The sequence below is a fragment of the Triticum aestivum genome, chromosome 5B (assembly GCF_018294505.1).
Source record: "Triticum aestivum cultivar Chinese Spring chromosome 5B, IWGSC CS RefSeq v2.1, whole genome shotgun sequence".
NCBI lineage: Eukaryota > Viridiplantae > Streptophyta > Magnoliopsida > Poales > Poaceae > Triticum > Triticum aestivum.
The window spans coordinates 519,612,362-519,631,131 of record NC_057807.1 but is presented as its reverse complement, the minus strand read 5'-3'; the positions used below and the strand labels follow the sequence as shown (position 1 = coordinate 519,631,131).

The 18,770-nt window shown below is 50.5% G+C and overlaps 2 protein-coding genes across 2 annotated transcripts; both read left to right on the top strand.

Annotated features, from left to right (window-relative positions):
• Nucleotides 1–8,840: 8,840 nt before the first annotated feature.
• LOC123112893 (la-related protein 1B) lies at nt 8,841–12,820 on the top strand. Its single transcript, XM_044533991.1, has 7 exons — nt 8,841–9,292; nt 9,433–10,180; nt 10,261–10,417; nt 10,495–10,585; nt 12,026–12,106; nt 12,240–12,311; nt 12,408–12,820. The coding sequence occupies exons 1-6, from the start codon at nt 8,963–8,965 to the stop codon at nt 12,309–12,311; spliced, it is 1,479 nt and encodes a 492-aa protein (XP_044389926.1). The 5' UTR covers nt 8,841–8,962; the 3' UTR covers nt 12,408–12,820.
• Nucleotides 12,821–17,018: 4,198 nt separating this feature from the next.
• On the top strand, nt 17,019–18,422 carry LOC123116705 (bZIP transcription factor TRAB1). Its single transcript, XM_044537627.1, has 2 exons — nt 17,019–17,833; nt 17,932–18,422. Exons 1-2 carry the CDS (start codon nt 17,306–17,308, stop codon nt 18,001–18,003), a joined length of 600 nt encoding a protein of 199 aa, XP_044393562.1. The 5' UTR covers nt 17,019–17,305; the 3' UTR covers nt 18,004–18,422.
• Nucleotides 18,423–18,770: the final 348 nt, after the last annotated feature.

Genomic DNA, 18,770 nt, shown 5'->3' with positions numbered 1-18,770 from the left:
TACCCTTCATAAGGACCCTTTTTATCGAATCCGCTCCAACTAAAGTGGGAGAGACAGACACCCGCTAGCCACCTTATGCAACTAGTGCATGTCAGTCGGTGGAACCTGTCTCACGTAAGCGTCCATGTAAGGTCGGTCCGGGCCGCTTCATCCCATAATACCGCTGAAGCAAAATAAGACTAGTAGTGGCAAGAAAGTTGACAACATCTACGCCCACAACAGATTTGTGTTCTACTCGTGCAAAGAAAACTACGCATAGACCTAGCTCATGATGCCACTGTTGGGGGACGTTGCAAAAAATAAAAAATTTCCTACGGTTTCACCAAGATCATTCTATGAGTTCATCTAGCAACGAGAGAGAGGAGTGCATCTACATACCCTTGTAGATCGAGCGGAAGCGTTCAAGTGAACGGGGTTGAGGGAGTCGTACTCGTCGTGATCCAAATCACCGGAGATCCTAGCACCGAACGGATGGCACCTCCGCGTTCAACACACGTATGGTCAGCGTGAAGTCTCCTCCTTCTTGATCCAGCAAGGGGGAAGGAGAGATTGCTGAAGATCCAGCAGCACGACGGCGTGGTGGTGGATGCAGCAGGGATCCCTGCAGGGCTTCGCCAAGCGTCTGCGGGAGGGAGAGGTGTAGCAAGGGGAAAGGGAGGCGCCAAGTGCAAGGGTGCGGCTGCCCTCCCTCCCCCCCTCTTTATATAGGGGCCCTTGGTGGGGGCGCCGGCCCTAGGAGATGGGATCTCCTAGGGGGGCGGCGGCCAAGGGGGGTGCCTTGCCCCCCAAGGCAAGTGGAGGCGCCCCCTCCCCTAGGGTTCCCAACCCTAGGCGCGGGAGGGGGGGCCAAGGGGGGGCGCACCAGCCCACCAGGGGCTGGTTCCCCTCCCACTTCAGCCCATGGGGCCCTCCGGGATGGGTGGCCCCACCCGGTGGACCCCCCGGGACCCTTCCGGTGGTCCCGATACAATACCGGTGACCCCCGAAACTTTCCCGATGGCCGAAACTCGACTTCCCATATATAATTCTTTACCTCCAGACCATTCCGGAACTCCTCGAGACGTCCTGGATCTCATCCGGGACCCCGAACAACTTTCAGTTTGCTGCATACTAATATCTCTACAACCCTAGCGTCACAGAACCTTAAGTGTCTAGACCCTACGGGTTCGGGAGACACGTAGACATGACCGAGACGGCTCTCCGGTCAATGACCAACAGCGGAATCTGGATACCCATGTTGGCTCCCACATGCTCCTCGATGATCTCATCAGATGAACCACGATGTCGAGGATTCAAGCAACCCCGTATACAATTCCCTTTGTCAATCGGTATGTTACTTGCCCGAGATTCGATCGTCGGTATCCCAATACCTCGTTCAATCTCGATGCCGGCAAGTCACTTTACTCGTACCGTAATGCATGATCCCGTGACCAGACACTTGGTCACTTTGAGCTCATTATGATGATGCATTACCGAGTGGGCCCAGAGATACCTCTCCATCATACGGAGTGACAAATCCCAGTCTCGATCCGTGTCAACTCAACAGACACTTTCGGAGATACCCGTAGTATACCTTTATAGTCACCCGGTTACGTTGTGATGTTTGGTACACCCAAAGCACTCCTACGGTATCCGGGAGTTACACGATCTCATGGTCTAGGGAAAAGATACTTGACATTGGAAAAGCTCTAGCAAACGAACTACACGATCTTGTGCTATGCTTAGGATTGGGTCTTGTCCATCACATCATTCTCCTAATGATGTGATCCCGTTATCAATGACATCCAATGTCCATAGTCAGTAAACCATGACTATCTGTTGATCAACGGGCTAGTCAACTAGAGGCTCACTAGGGACATATTGTGGTCTATGTATTCACACACGTATTACGATTTCCGTATAACACAATTATAGCATGAATAAAAGACAATTATCATGAACTAGGAAATATAATAATAATCCTTTTATTATTGCCTCTAGGGCATACTTCCAACAGAATCGATCACGGAGGGCTTCTACATCAACACCATAGCCTCTCCGATGATGTGTGAGTAGTTACCACAGACCTTCGGGTCCATAGTTATTAGCTAGATGGCTTCTTCTCTCTCTTTGATTCTCAATACAAAGTTCTCCTCAATCTTCTTGGAGATCTATTCAATGTAATGCTTTTTGCGGTGTGTTTGTCAAAATTCGATGAATTGTGGGTTTATGATCAAGATTATGTATGAAAAATGTTTGATTCTTCTCTGAAATCTTATATGTATGATTTGATATCTTTGCAAGTCTCTTCGAATTATCAGTTTGGTTTGGCCTACAAGATTGATCTTTCTTGCAATAGGAGAAGTGCTTAGCTTTGGGTTCAATCTTGCGCCTTTTCCAGTGACAGCAGAGGCAGCAAGGCACGTACTGTATTGTTGCCATCGAGGATAAAAAGATGGGGTTTATATCATATTGCTTGAGTTTATCCCTCTACATCATGTCATCTTGCTTAATGCGTTACTCTGTTATTATGAACTTAATACTCTAGTTGCATGCTGGATAGCGATTGATGTGTGGAGTAATAGTAGTAGATGCAGAATCGTTTCGATCTACTTGTCACAGACGTGATGCCTACATACATGATCATGGCTAGATATTCTCATAACTATGCGCTTTTCTATCAATTGCTCGACTGTAATTTGTTCACCCACCGTAAGATATGATATATTGACAGAAGCCACTAGTGAAACCTATGGCCCCCGGGTCTCTTTTCCATCATATTATATCTCTTTTATTTACGTTGCATCTCGTTTACTATTTTGCAATCTTTACTTTTCAATCTATACAACAAAAATACCAAAATTATTTATCTTACTATCTCTATCAGATCTCACTTTTGCAAGTGGTCGTGAAGGGATTGACAACCCCTTTATCGCGTTGGTTGCAAGGTTCTTATTTGTTTGTGTAGGTATAAGGCGACTTGCGTGTAACCTCCTACTGGATTGATACTTTGGTTCTCAAAAATTGAGGGAAATACTTACACTAATTTGCTGCATCACCCTTTCCTCTTCAAGGAAAACCCAATGCATGCTCAAGAGGTAGCACCCGGCCACAAACACTTACATGAAACAAAACCCCACACACGGCGTCTTCTCCTTCCTTCCTTCCTTTTCGGCTTCCTCCTCCTTCCATCGCGGCCCGCCCTGCAACGCTGTTTCCTGTCACGCCTCCTTCGCCGGTCCGCCGTTGTCCTTGGCCACCACTCTAGGTCGTGTATTTCTCTGGCGACCACCCCTCCTATCATGTATCTGCACCGTCAATCCTCTATCTCATCTTCATCAGTGACGCAACGGCCTTGGTCTCTACGCATCGGTGCCATGCGCCATTAAAAAAATAGTCGTCTCAGTAAAAAACAAATACTTTCTACATTCTAAAACACTTATCGTGGTTTTAGTTTGAAGTAGCAAAAAGGGACAACAATTTTTTTCCTCCTGTCCATGGCGGCTGGAACCCTAGCCGCCGCCAGGAGAGCCCAATCTTCCAGCGCTGTCCTCCGGCGGCTCCCCTCCGCCGGCGACTTCGGTCGTCAGTGGTGAGGGGGCTCGCCGGATCCACGCGTGTGTATTGTTTTTACTCCCTCATAGTCTAGATTTTAGGCTATTCATCGTCTTTGTTTCGGCGGCGACGATGACAATGCTGAATAAAGATTCTTCGGATCCTTCCTTGATATGGTCATTGGTCCTATGGTTGGGGATGGATTTGAAAACCAGTTTATTCAAGCAAGGATGGTGTGGCGGCGGCGGCATCCTCGTGGTGGACCTGTGTCCTCGGGCTCCGTCGTTGCGACGACGTTTGCTCCAGCGTCGGCGCGGAGCTTGGGAGGTAGTCCAGGAGCGGATGCAGATTGTGGTCTGCATCGACGACATCTGGAAGACGAAACATGTGCTGGGTTCATGGTTCGTGGATGGCAGGTATGTTTTCCTTCTGCGACGTCTTAGTCGTGGTGGGGTGCCAGATCTGGAGTTTGATGGCGTGTCCGGGGTGTTGCCCCGGTCTGATTCGTTCAACGGTAAGGGCTTCACTTTTGGTGAGCCACCTTGGAGGTCCGCAAAGCTACATATCAGTGATGGAGTCGTATCAAGCTCGGGTGAGGAGGTGATCCATCATTCTTTTCTTCGGTGGCTGCTGTCGTGGTGCCGGAGACAGGTGGTGGGCGTTGGTGTCAAGCTCAGAGATGTTCTGCTATCTTCTCAGTTTTGTCATGTCGGTCTTTATGTGACTTGTACTTTAATTTTTATGATATGAATGAAACATGTATTATAATGAAAAGAAAAGGGACAACAATACCATGGGAAACTTTTCTTTTTGGCCGATATATTACGGGAAGCTTTGGCGAAGCAAGTTGCACCCATCCGTTACCAGGAAAACTCAGCAGAAGAAGGTGCATGGGGCCCGGCGCAACCACTGTTTGGGGTGGCAATGGAGATAAAAACGGACATGCGTGTCCGGCTTGTGTTGGAGGCGCCCAACGCGTCGGAGCGACTCAAAACGTCCGCTGCATCCGTCCCACTGCATCTTGTCACCGCGCCGCGTCCGACATGGCCGCTCGCGCTCGCTCGCCGGGGCCGCCCGTCCGCGCCCTGCTCCGGTCTTGCCGCTGCGCCCGCGTTGCTGCAGCCGCGCCAGTCTGCAGTCGCGCTAGCAGCCGTCGCTGCTCGCACCCGCCCACGCCCCGCCGCCGGTCGCGGCGCCGCGCCTCGCCTTGCTCGCGCTCGTCTCGTCGCTCGTCGCGGCCGCATGGCCAAACTGCCCAGTGCGGGCTAGCTAGCTAGCACGCAGCGGTTCACTGCGATACGCGCGAGCACCGGCCATGGCCTCGTCGCGCCGCCTGCGCTCCGCGCTCGCCCGACCCCTCCTGCCGCCCCCCACTCGCCCGGCCCCTCCTGCCGCCGCCGCCGGCGCCGCGCCCCGCGCGCGCCCTCGCGCTGGCCGCCCCGCCGTGGACGTACCGCAACAGCGCCGCCCGCATCGCCGGCCACCACCTCGCCCTGTCACGCCCGCGGTCCGATGCTGCAGCTGGCGCTCGCCTTCGAGCTCACGCGCCTGGAACGCCGGCGTGCAGGACCGACACTAGGTAGCGGCGGCCACAGAGTTGGTGCCCAGCGCGAGAGCATGCATGGTTGGGTTGGTGGGGGAAGAGAGAGAGAAAAAGGGCGAGAGAGAGGGATGGGTGTGTGGGCAGACGGGCCCAATAACAGATGGGACAGGGGTCATATGCAAAGGACACAGCCGGACGAGGACCACGCAGAGAATCGTCCGCTTGTATCCGTTTCAGACGCAAATCCGGCGGAACTTTGCTCCCAGGATGAGGTAGAACGAACCAAAAACGGACACTTTTTACAAATGAAGTTGCATGTTGGGTCGTTTCATCTGTCCGTTTTATTTCAAACGAACACGTACGGACAGGATGGTGTCTTGGAATGGAGTTGGCCTAAGCGAGAGGGGCGCCCCGGGGGCGAGTCTGAATCAGCACCGCCTTGGGTCGGTTGATTCGTCACACAACATTTCTCTCGCGGCAATGGCATGTATACTCCTACGTACGTGTGCATCCGTCAACAAACAAGTTGTGAGGTCAGCAGGAAGTAGCGTAGCCTTTGAATCTAATATGACCAAGGTAAGGTGAGACCATCAGAGGCTGAGAGGTAGCCAGCCGCAGGAAATTAACAGAAGACGTGGTGCGCCGCATTGACTTTTATGCTAGCACGACTCTCTACCACGAGCGATCAAAGATGGTGCTCTTGATCTATTCCCGGAACGGAGGCTCTCAGTGGATGTCGAGCAGTAGCGCCACTGGCACTAGTCTGTGCTGATACTGAAGCATTGCTTCTGCTGATGTCGACCCCTTATCACGGCTAGTGCTAGGTAGCGATCGATCGCGACAGAAAACTTGTGTTTATTGAAGAGGCCGTTCGTCGGAATAGGAATCCATGCAGGCAGGAGATAGCAGCATGGGGCGTGGGTGGGCTGGCTGGCTTTGGTCAACCAAAGAGAGTTCCTCGGTCGGCCGTGCCCGTGCGACACACCCACGACCGACCCACCCATCCCATCCATCCGTTACCTGGGCAGTGGCGGAGCCAGGGGTCTTCCCTGGACTTCCATGGAATACCAAAAAATTACTGATCCATTGATATAGCTTGCTGCATATTTGTTGCCATATTGCTACTGTATCGCACAAATGAATACCAAGGAATACCGAGCAGGAAATTCCTGGCTCCGCCACTGTACCTGGGAAGAAGTGACGAAGAAAACTCAGCAACTTTGTCGCCAACGAACAGGAACTGAAAGGCGCGGCATGGGGCGGGGCGGGGCCCAGCGCGCGCACCCGGCACGCCATCGCCACCTGAAAAGAACGTGCAGATCAAGACAGAGCGGCGCCTCCACCCGGGGCCGGGGCCGGGGCTCTGAAATCTGAATCAGATCGAACCCAACCACTTTTGTTGACCCGACCCGACCGACTTGGTGGCCTTTCCTCTCCTTCCCTTTCCGCACGCGCTTGAAAGCAGGCTTCGGCTTCACGCACGCACGCACGAACCGGCCCACCGACCCAGCGTGTGCGTATCTAGCAACGAATCGAACGATATTCCGACCGATCCGGGGTCGAAGATCATCCAGGCCCGCGGAGACCTACGTTTATACTCCCCCCGTCCAGAAATACTTGTCGAAGAAATGCATAAAAATGAATGTATCTAGAACTAAAATATGTCTAGATACATCCATTCCTCCAACAAGTATTTCCGAACGGAGGGAGTACTCCTAATTTCCTGGACCTTTCGATCGGTCGGTGTCCAGGTTTGTGAAGAAAACAAATCTCTACAGCAAGGGGAGGGGAGGGGAGGGGGCAGACACGGACGAAACAGCGGGGAACTTGCTGCTGGCCGGGGCAGTGCTGTGCGTGCAACGGTTGCCTCAATGCCGCCCTAGACAACAGGTCAACAGGCCAGGAGTCGTGCCAACTTGGAACCCAGCTAGCTTAGCTACGTCCCGGCCCGGATTACGGCCTCTTTTTACGGTACGTGCCAGTGTGAGACGAGCATGCATGCATGCAGCGCCTGGACCGACACGGTGGAGTAGACATTTACCTCACTGATGGTGAGACAGACAGCGACTTTCTGTTCAGAAACTGGAACCAGGTGACGAGGCTAGTGCCTGCAGATGGCAAAGAAGCTAGCTACTGTACGTGGCTATGCCAATGCAAGCGAATGACACCCGCTGGTCAATATGCGTCGGAATCAGATCGAGCCCGACTGCTACTCTTGTTGACCCGATTTCCTGCGGTCCGGGCATCTCCTCCTTCCTTTCGGCAGCAAAAAGGCACGTAGATTTATGCATGCACGCACGCACGAACCACCGATCGACGGCGCAAACGTGCACCGGGAGATCACAAGCCCGAGACGTAAATCTCCATTGAAATTTCTACCTGCCCGAGTCAGTCCATGTCCAGGTCCCTCGCCCCCGGAGAAAATAAACGGAATTTGCTGGCTGGCTGGCTGGCTGGCGGCCTGCAGGCGACACGGGGGAAACCACAAGGAAGGAACCTGCACTGGATGGAGGCATTGCAGCGATTGCCTCGATGCCTTGACTCAACAACATGGGTCGTGCCAGCAAGTAGTCGTGCCAGCATGGAGTTCTATCTATCTATCTGTCACGTCTCACTGGCCAGTCACCACACCGGTGACAGTTTCCTTTTGGTTTGTTCCACGGGGTTACAGACCGTTTTCTTCACATTTTCTACGGTGCCGGGCGGCGAAGTGGTCCTAGCTTCTGCCGCCATAACACTGACACGCCCGCATGGGCGAGAAGAAGGCCATGGGCGCGTGTGGCGGCGACCGTCTGCGCGCGCGTCTTGGGCTGCTGCTGGTGAATGGCGTGCAAACAAAATTCAGGGTCAAACACGTACGCACGGTGGGACGAAACGGCAGCTGCTCCACGTCGCTGCGCTGCTCACTGCTCACGTACAGTATACTTACAAAACACAGAGCCGAACAACACGACCGTATTGATCAGCGCGTGGAGGCGATCTCCTGGTCGGAATCTGGGACCAGCTAACTGTTAACCAGTCTACGTACACTGTACCAGTGAAGAGTCGCTGGGTGGTCATGCAAAGCGTGCCACGCTGCCGATAAATGGCACACATATCCTATGCACGTACGGCTCCTCCTCCTCCTCCTCCTCCTAGCAGCACATGAGTTGATGTGCTAATTATAAAAATAATTAGTTTATTAGTATATAAGTGAAATAGATTTTTTTTGAAATTTAGAAGTAAAATACTCCCTCCGTCCGGGTTTATTAGGCCTAAAGATAACTTCTTTTAGACCAAGACACATAGTAATTTGCTCACATTAATTCTTTCATTCAACTTCCAATGCATTTCTCACATGCATGCAGCCAATGAAAAAGCACGCTTTAAGTATATTAATTGTCTAGTCATGACACCAACAACAATGACTTTCAATGCAACCAATGAAATGGTTGCATGCATGTATCTTTTCAAAACAAGGCCTTATAAAAAGGAACATTCTTGTGATGCTTAGAGGCCTAATAAACCCGGACGGAGGGAGTAATCTGGTAACATGTGCGATGTTGTCAGTCTTAGCACGGCCATTGTCTGTTTAGCAGCAGCGCGGCGGCGACAGTTGGGAAATACGCACAACAAAATCATTCTGTCCTGAGGGGGGCGTGCCTTTCCCGGAAATGCCCCGCGGGTTGCCCTAGAATTTCCCACCTATAGCCTCCACCGCCGCCGCTCCTCCCCTCCGGCTGCGTTCCATTTTCCACCCCCACCTCTCTAGTCCCTCCCTCCCCCCTCCAGCCGCTGCCCCCTCCACCCTGCCTGCAGCCTCCCCTCGTCTCCTCCGTTCCCGATTAAATCGCAATCCAAAACCTCTCCTCCTTAACTCCAGCCCCCGTGCCGCGCCGCCCCGCCATGTCGCCGGCCGCTGGAGGCGCCGCGCCCACGCAACCGGCGGCCAGCGCCGGACTGGCGCCGGCGGCGATCGCCGCGCCGCCCCAGGCCCCGTCGCGGGAGAACCCGCGCGATCCGGCCGCGCAGGCGGAGGGGGCCGATCCCGGCAATGCGGCGGCGAGGAAGACGGCGTGGAACGTGCCGCCGCCGCCCCCGGCCCCTGTCGGCGGCATCATGGGCGGCGACGAGTCGTGGCCGGCACTCGCCGACACGGCCGCGCGGGCGTGGCCCAAGTCCTCCTCCTCCGACTCCCTCAAGTCCCTCTCCGACGGCTCTGCCCCCTCCGCGCCGGTAACTGAATCTCGCGATCAAATTTACACGTGGACTGTGCTGATGCATCTAGGAAGCATCTCCCGTATTTAGTTTTTTTTCCCATTAATACCTGATGAATTTTTTGCGTGTCTGATGAATGAATCTGTGGATGAAATCAGGAGGATCCGATTGTGCCACTGGTGCCGCCGCCGCAGCCACAACCGGTTTGTACTCCGATCTCCACTGCCTCAAGTCCAAGCCCTGCCTCTACTTCTCCTCCTCTTAATGCCACCACCACGGCCTCGTCGCCGCAGAACGGCAGCACTATCCAGCCAATTTTTGTTCGGCATGGTGGCAGTAACGGTGGTAACAATGGAGGGGGCGGCGGTGGCGATGTGAGCACTCATAGCCAGAGCACGGGTAATTATAGCAGTGACGGGAACAGCAGTAGTGGTGGTGATGGTAATTGGAATGATGGGGGTCTTACTGCTGGCAGCAACTTGAACTCTAGTGTTCATAGCGGCACCATTGGTGGCAGTGGTATTGACAATAGTAGGAGAGTGTTCGGCAGTAATAATTGGAATGGCAACGGTCGTGGTGGTGGAAGCTACAGCAATGCCACCGGCAGTGGTGATGGGGGCAATAGATATAACGGCGGTAGTGGCAGCGGCCACTGGAACAATAATGCCCGACATGGTAGTGGTAATAGCAACGGCTTTGGTCGTGGCGGTCGGAATCGCCGTGACCATGAAAGAGGGAGTAATTTCTCACCAAGGAACTATTCCCGTGCATTGCCAGTGCAGCAGCAACAGCCAGGCTACTACCAGCCTGGACCATTTCAGCGACCACCACCACCATCACCTGCTGCTGCCCATTTCATGGTGCCACAACCTTTTGTGCCGTACGTTCAACCCATTCCGTATCCTGGTAAAGTCAGTTCATCCCGTGTCATCCTTTGATATAAATTCTTCTCTTTGATGTAATGTGGTTGGTGTGGCAATCTGCAGCCGATTTACAAGCCTCCTATCCTTACTATGTCACACAAGTTGAGCAGCAGTTTCAAAACATGCATCTTATCCGTCCGCCAATGCAACCATTGGCGTTTCAGCAAGATCAAATTAATCTCCAACGTGACATTCAGCTGCAGATCGAGCACTATTTTAGGTAGTGAATCTATTTGAAAATTCTTGAGGAGTTATTGTCCTTTATGCTAATGTTTGTTTCATTTCTTTTCTTGTTAGCACTAATAATCTTTGCCACGACACATACTTGAGGGAACGTATGGATGATCAAGGATGGGTGCCTATTGACCTAATTGCTTCATTTCCTATGGTCTGTTTTTTAATTCTCATTTGATTCCCTTTTTTCATGTCAAATCAAGATGTATCTTATCTGTTGTTCTAAATCTCTATGACAGGTTGAATGCTAGTGTGATACCTCTGCTGATTGTACTTTCACATATTATATAACTTATGTTGCATGACTAGAACTTGGAAATTTACTTAGTACACTATATTCTACGAACAACATGAGTTTGTTTTGTAAACGACAAGATTGTATCTGCATTTACCTGTCTGTATTACTTGCGGCTCTTTTTGTGCGTGGTGGAAGGGAGTGGGGGGTTTCACATTTTGCATTATTCAAGGCATGACCACTACAGATGTTATTTGTGTTTGCTATAAATGTGGCAAAACTATAAAAATGAGGATCGCTGCCATTTTGTTGGGCAAGACAATAGATGATACTTGTAAGTAGTACTAAATTACAACTCTTAATCTCGTGTGCATCACAGAAATTTAATTTGTTCTAACATTTCATATTTTGAAAAATTTATTTAAAAGTATACTAACTTGTTTGGTAGTGCTTCTACGGTAGAGTGCCGTAGATTTGCTCTCACATTGCTCGAGCTCAGTTGTTCTCTTCCTGAAGAAATATTGTTTGGTTCTAATATGTTAACATTGCCAACAGTAGTTGTGAAAAATTACAGACTCTATGAATGTGAGTTTGATTAGTATTTCTTGCATACCAACTTTGTATCTGTTTTAACCTTCTTGCTGGTTACCTTCTTTCCAAGTTGAATTTTCGGGCCGTTTTGCAAAATATTATTACTAGCGACATTTGCATTTGACTATCACTTTCTTTGTAGTTAACAGGTGAAATGACCAAATCGGTATCATTATTCAAAATACTGCCATCCATTAGTACTTCAATGATGACTTCTAGGGTTAAGAGTTCACCTAAATATAACTATGCCTAAATTTATTCTCAAGATTATAAACCAAGAAAGTGGTGAGAGTATGGAACTGAAGCTGGTGCTTTGGAGGAATGTTTTAGCTGTTGACAAGCAGTCCCTAATAGTACATGGCTGTACCCCAGGAGTATCTTTGCATTGCTCTCTTAGTGTTTCACAACTCTTTATTTTAGTTTTCATTTGTTTTTAGAAACTTGTTTTTCCTTTGTAAGATGCATTTATGTTAGGAGAATATAGGATTGCTTAGAGTAGTAATTTCTGCGGCATGACTATTTAGTCCTCTATTATTCTAAAAAATGAACACTTAAGCCTCCCAGGTTACCATATTTCATTTAGCATCTAGCAAATGTAAATGTAGCCTCTATTATTCTGAGAAATGAACACTTCATAATGGCGGATTACCTTGATGTATCACCAACTGTCATCCAAGTGTTATATTGGTGACCTCATTTTACTCTGACACTGGCGGTTTAGATTGTGTATATCAGTATATGTAATGATCTGGGTTTGTTTTCTCGCAGCTGACCAGGTTTACAATGTTGGGAATAGATACCAACTATGTACTAGATTCTATCCGGGGCTCTGAGTTGTTGGAAGTGCAGGTTCGTTGCTATACAGACCTGGGGCACTGGCTTTTCATTTTATCCTTCCATTCTAGTGACTGTTGTGATGATCATGATCTGGCACATCTGACTTGTTTTATGCCTGCATGATTTACCACTGGTGTGCCCACAGGGAAATGATGTCCGAAGACGCAATGATTGGGCAGCATGGTTACTCCACCGAGGCCCACCGCCTTCAAATTAGGTTGGTTCCAGATTTCCAATTCATAGCCTCACTCTTTGATCTTTTTGGTTGCCGAACGAACTGTACTTTAGGTACTAACACAAGTATTTTCTTCAGGTCCAGTGACGAAACAAAACTGCTTGTTATTGCCAGAGAAGTGATTAGAAGGGATCATCTGTTTGATCATGGGCAGGATATCCCGTGATGGATGGACCATGTATGTACAGCGGGGTTACATTTTCAGAGTCGGACGATTTTGTTTGTCTAGGTTGGACATGATGGCTGCACTTGAAAAGCGCATTACCAAGCAGTAAGGGGGCAAACACAGCAATAAATAGGAAATAAATCCCAGAAGTGAAAATCCTTTTTTTCTTTTGGCTGTATAGTTTTGTCTGAAAAGAAATTATTGTTCCCTTCTTGCCATGGATGATGCGTCCTGTTGATTGTTGTGGATGATATATGGGGTTTATCTCACAGGATGTCCCTGCTGTATTAAATTTTGGTGCATACACCAGTCTGTTCTTATTGTATCATTGGGCTTACAGTTAGGGTTTGATGCATCCGCAGGGAGATTGTCCTTATTCTGGAGTGTTGAGAATGGTTGTGGATTATATTCTTTCTTTTCATTTTCATCTCCAGCGTGCATATGGAAACAGGAAATGCACCAGGCTATGTTTTTTTTTTCATAAAAAGGATCTAGTTTCAAATATCTTGACGTGAGAAACCCAACGGTGAAAACGGTTTAGCATTTGGAGGATGATGGCGCGCATGCAGTGCATCACTTGTCAACCCCTGGGAAGCTGATTAATCATCTCGCATATACACGGGAGTTGTTGTTTTCTATTTCGGCGCCTATAGCCCCAACACCTATTCGGCGCCTTATGCGCAGGTTACAGTGGTTTCGCAAACAGGCGCACAACCCTCCACAACACTGTCTATTTACATGGATCGGCCCATGTAGGTCTTTTTTTCCACCTATTTTTTCAGGAACCTTCCCATGAAAATTCTGACTGTTGTTCTCTAGGCGGTTTTGATCGGGTTTACCGTGCACGGGGTTTCCGGTTTTCTCATTTTGTTTTTGTCTCCTTTTTCTTTTTTTCCTTTCCTTTCTTTTTTATTTTATGATTTTATCAAATATGTGGACTTTTAAAAAAGGTGCCAATTGTATTTCAAATTGTGATTTTTTAGCAAATTTGCGAACTTTTCAAATTCACAACTCTTTTTCAATTTTTTCATGAACTTTTTTACAAATTAGGATTTTTTAAATATGTTTTTGTTTTTCAAATTCGTGAACTTCTTTTTTGCTTTTGCGATTTTTTCAAATTACAAAGTTTTTTCAAATCTTGAACTTCTTTTTGAAGTCATGAATTTTACTCAATTTTTTGAATTTTTTTCAAGTTCGTGAACTTTTTTGAATATATGAAAATTTTCATTTTTGTGATTTTTTTTGAATTCATGATTGTTTTCCAAATCGTGAACTTTTCAAATGCACGAGTTTTCCAAATTGTGAACTTTTCAGAGGTGCCAATAGGAGGTCTCGCCTATAGCGCCGATTATGGACAATAGGCCCGTATACATTTTTAATCCATGGTCTCGCTAAAAGTGCATGGATTAAAAAACTCGTAGAGCCCACACACCAGCAGATGTTTGTGGACAATGGGCCAGCCCATCTAGGGATTGCAATTCGGGTTTATAGGAAGCTTTCTCCACCCGGTGTTGTGAAGCTTCTAGAAGCTTCCAAACACCATTTTCTTTCCTTTTTCCCATTTTTTGTTCTTCTTTTCCATTGTCTAGATTTTCTCAAATGTGTAAACAGCTTTCAAATTCGCGGTCAATTTTTCAATTTCTTGAAATTATTTCAAATGCACAAACAATTTTCAAATTTGCGAACAATTTATCAAATGCATGAACATTTTAAAATTCACAAACTATTTTCAAATTGGCGAACAGTTTTTCAATACGTGAGCTTTTTTCAAATCAATGGACAATTTTCAAATTTGTAAAAAATCCATGAGCAAATTTCAAATTAGTGAAGTTCTTTCGAACTGGCGATTTTTGTTCAAATGTGTGAACATTTTTATATGCATGAACTTTTTTTTAAAGCCACAAAAAAAATCCATGAACTTATTTCTAATTTGCGACCAATTTTTAAAGTTTGTGTAGTTTTTCTAATGCACGAACATGTTTTTAATCCATGCACTTTTTTAAAACCCTTATACATTTTTGTAAATTGGTGAACATTTTTTCAAAATCATGATTTTTTGCAATTTAATGATTTTTCTAAATCCATGGACATTTTTCTCATTTCACAGCAAAGCCCAAATGAATGTGCGAGCGTGAATGCAAAATCATGCTGGCAAGCTACCGAGCAAGCGATGTGACGACCCAAATGCCTATGATAGCTTGCGGGTCGTCAGTAGCCTACCAAACTATATGCGGAACATGGATTTTGACATGTATTTAGTCGAGACCCAACTCTGTCACAAATGTAAAGACTCCGAAAAGATGCAGACTATCAAATATGGCCTAGTTTCCGGAAAGATGCGTTTTGATGTTTAAGTTAGAACCGGTGGTTAAGGTTCTCAAAGTAGCTTGAAACATGTCTAAAGTGCAACGTTTTTCTTACACTACGTTCGGATGTCTGAATTAGACCCTTTGTATTGGATATGGTATTAGCTAGCTAGCAATTCATGCGTTTTGTTGTTTACCGAAACGAGCGGATGAAAACGGACCTAAAACAGAGCGGAAATTACGTCCACGTGCAGGGCCCTCCCGCAGGTAAATAATTTTGGTCGGGAGACCGAAAGAAGCTTGCACCGGTCGCACGCGAACCACACGATCGAGGCCCATCGTGTGTCTTGCAAAATGCCCCTACCTTATCTCTTCTTCCTCTGACTCATCCTCACGATACTTTCTCTCTCGCAGCCGTTCTCCACACACACGCTGACCCAACCTAGCCACCCGTAAAAGCTCTCCTCCATGACCGCGGTCCCCCCTTTCCTCCCTTGCAGTCTCGACGAAGGGCACATGTCATTGTCCCCTTTTTTCTCCCCTGCAGCCTCGACGGAGGGCATAGGCGCTCACGAAGGCAACCCCGCGCACTTCAACACAACGGGAGGCGTCTACAAATGCTGTGACTGATGGCCATGGTGCCTAGGGGACTCGGCCACATCCGCCCCGCATGCGTCAACGACGACCCAGCAGGTACCGGTGCTGCAACCAACATTTGTCGGCCACTGATGTGCAACTGAAATGTCGTTTTGCTGGAAAGGGCTAACGTGGAAGTTGCGGCTACACACAACCGATGCTGGAACCAAACAACCAATGAGGTGTGCTACAACCAACAGTTGTCGGCACCTGTGTGCAACCAGTGTGTTATTTTTCTGGAACCGGCTAAAGAGGAGGTTGCAACTACACATGACCCGCACTGGAACCAGATAACCAATGAGGCGTGTGCAACCAACAGCTGCCAGCACCAGCGTGTCATTTTGCTGGGACCAGCTAAATAGGAAGTTGCAACCACACATGACCGGCGCTAGAACGAGACAACGAACGAGGTCGTTTTTGCTACGACTAGCATTTGTTTGCTGGAACTGGCTACATTTTTTTGCTGGACTCGACCTCACCACTGGTAGGGACAAAAGGTTGCAACATGTGAGCAAAAATGTTGGAAGCAGCAATGGTAGAAGTTGGAACCGACAGAATTTTTTTGCTACATCGATGGAGTGCTACTGTTTGGGTGGCGGGGTGGCAAACTAAAAAGCTACAACGGACGAGTTGTTTTGCTAGGACGGCGACATGTGGAAGTGGGTGACCCAGGAAAGACGGCGATGATGTGGTAGTGTGCACCCGTGCAGACGAGCATCGACGACATGGACATGCCGATGTTACACACCCAATGTTGCAGCCACAAGGGCGGAGAGCTAAAACCGTTGTGGGCCGAGGCTCCATGTCAGCGTTTGCGCGTCTACGATCATTCATAGCAGAAGCTACAAGGAGCCATGGTTGAGCACGCCCATTGACAACTGGTGTTATAGGAGGGGAGGGGGAGGCAAACGTAGATGGAGATGGACAGCGGGGGGCAGCACGACAGGCGGGGAGGCGATCTCCCCTGCAACGCATGCGGGATCCGGTGCGTCGGAGAAGAAAGGGGAACGGCTCACACGGCCAGGGGCGGTCGATCTGGACGGCTCGCGCGTGATCGACCTGGCGTTTTCCTTACCCGGGAGGAGCAACAGGAGGAGCACCTTCCGGCTCGTGGGCTGCCACGTTTACAGAAGAAGTTTGGCGAATAACCCACGCAAACCTACACCTAGCGATATGGAAATGATCTAGAGTGAATCTAGGAGCAGAGCAGGTAGAGAGAAAGGCAGCGAGCACGTGGCGCCCCCCATTGGGCCGAGGGACACAGGCCGCTGCGGCATCGCATGTGGCCCGGGACCGGTTTGGCGTTTGACCAGTGCCACGCACACACGCACACACAGAGGAGAGCCCTCGACAGGGCTCGGGCGCAGGCCACCAGGCGCGCTGCCATTGGCCGCCCGGGAGCGAGTGAGCCCCCACCCACCAGCGGCGGGACCGGGCGAGCCACCTGGACGCCTCTCGCGCTCGCGCTCGCCGACAGTGCTCGCGCCCACACCACGCGCGCGGCGCACTCGTCGCGGCGCCACTGGCTGTCTGGCCACGGAGCGAGCAGTAGAGGGCGCGTGCGACCGAGCCCCACCTCGGCCCAGCACCAGCTCGATCGAGCTCTCGCTGTCTGATGAGTGAGCGTGGGTGCGGGGGAGGTAAAAACGGAGGGGGCAGACCGAGCAAACCACCTGCTTACTTATTCCCATCCCTGTCTCGGCCAAAAGAGGCAAAGAAGCGGCCGCCCCAAACGCACCCGCCCGGGCCGACGCACCTCCGGAGAGACTCCTCGTAGATAGATAGGGGCCATAGGCCATACTACTACCACGAGCGACCAAGATACATACAGACACTCCCCCACGGAACCAGCGAGCCAGCGAGAGGCCATGGCCATGGAGGCCGACGACGACGACCTGTGGGGCGCGGTCACCACCAGCCCCAGCGCCTCGCCCCCGCCGTCCGCCGCCATCTCCACCGCGCTCAGCCTCAACACTCGCCTCCAGCTCCTCGCGGCCTCCGGCGTCGGCGGCGGCTCCCCGTTCCACCCCGGCGGCGTCGGCTCGCCGTTCCACCTGGGCGGTGGCTGCTACCGCAATGTGGCCGCGTCCCCGACCTCCTTCTTCTCCTCCGCCGCGGCCTCCTTCCCCCGCATCGCGCCCGACGCCGGCCCTGCCCGCCGCGCGCTGGAGCGTGAGATGTGCTACGGCCACGGCGCGGCCGCCTGGTCCGGCCCCCCCGGCGGCGGCGGCGCCGGCGCCGCCGCGCCCGTGGACCGGCGCAAGAAGCGCATGATCAAGAACCGCGAGTCGGCGTCCCGCTCGCGCGCGCGCAAGCAGGCGCACGTCACCCAGATCGAGTCGGAGGTGCAGCAGCTGCGCGAGGAGAACGAGCAGCTCCGCCTCAAGTACGACCAGGTAAGTAGGCACCCCCTCTCTCCCCGTCTCTCGGAACCATTCCTGGCCGTACCTAACTCGTCCCTCTCCTCCATGGACCCCCGCGGCGGCGGCGGCAGCTCAAGGCTTCAGTGGAGGTGTCGGTGCCGGTGAGGAAGACCCTGCAGAGGGTGCTCTCGGCGCCCTTCTGATCCTTCCTCGACGAGGGATCGAGATCGAGGCTGCAGCTCCTACAACCACCGCCGCTACTACGTACTTGCATAGCTAGAGTGTTGCAGTAGCTAGCACTTACTAGTAACTATTACCGGCTACTACGATGATCATCCATCATCGTCCTTGTAAATCCATATGGATGTTATTATGTTCTCCTTTTTCCTTGACTCACTAGTCCGGCCGGGGCTACCTCAATCTTTTGGTCACTCAGCTAAACCAGAGGTGGCAATGCGCAAGGAGAGGGGAGAAGACGCAGCTGCTTTATCTGTACAGCGGCAGCTGCTACCTACCTACCAGTAGTAGATCTCCTAGCAATTACAGCCGTTGTGGATTAGCCAGGCAGCAGCTGGTTCTTGTTTTGCTGACTTGGTGATTAATGATATTATGGTGCTACTTAGTACTGTTAGTTCTAGTGCTAGTGGTATTATTACTGCTAGTTACCATGATGATATGATCTGTGTTGCTGTTGCTGTCGCGTGGGAGGGATTAGGATTAGGCGGGGCAGAAAGGGAGGCGACGGCCTCGCCGAGGGAAGCCCGGCCTGCCTGCACAAATGTGGCAACTATCGCCTCCTGGAACAACGACACTTCGGGTGACAATTTGCCTGCCTGCCGACCTCATCCCCACCCACACCCGCTCTGTTTTCTCGGCCAGGCCGTGGTCCATGGACAGACGACGGCGTGGTGGAATTTACCCGCGTCCTTTCCTCTCTTCTTTTTAGTAGACAACAGAGTAGAATACTAGT

Coding starts and splice junctions, on each gene's coding strand:
- LOC123116705 (XM_044537627.1), top strand. CDS start 17,306: ATGGCCATGGAGGCCGACGACGACGACCTGTGGGGCGCGGTCACCACC. Junction 17,834..17,931: donor TCCGCCTCAAGTACGACCAG/GTAAGTAGGCAC, acceptor CGGCGGCGGCAG/CTCAAGGCTTCAGTGGAGGT.
- LOC123112893 (XM_044533991.1), top strand. CDS start 8,963: ATGTCGCCGGCCGCTGGAGGCGCCGCGCCCACGCAACCGGCGGCCAGC. Junction 9,293..9,432: donor GCTCTGCCCCCTCCGCGCCG/GTAACTGAATCT, acceptor GGATGAAATCAG/GAGGATCCGATTGTGCCACT. Junction 10,181..10,260: donor TCAACCCATTCCGTATCCTG/GTAAAGTCAGTT, acceptor GGCAATCTGCAG/CCGATTTACAAGCCTCCTAT.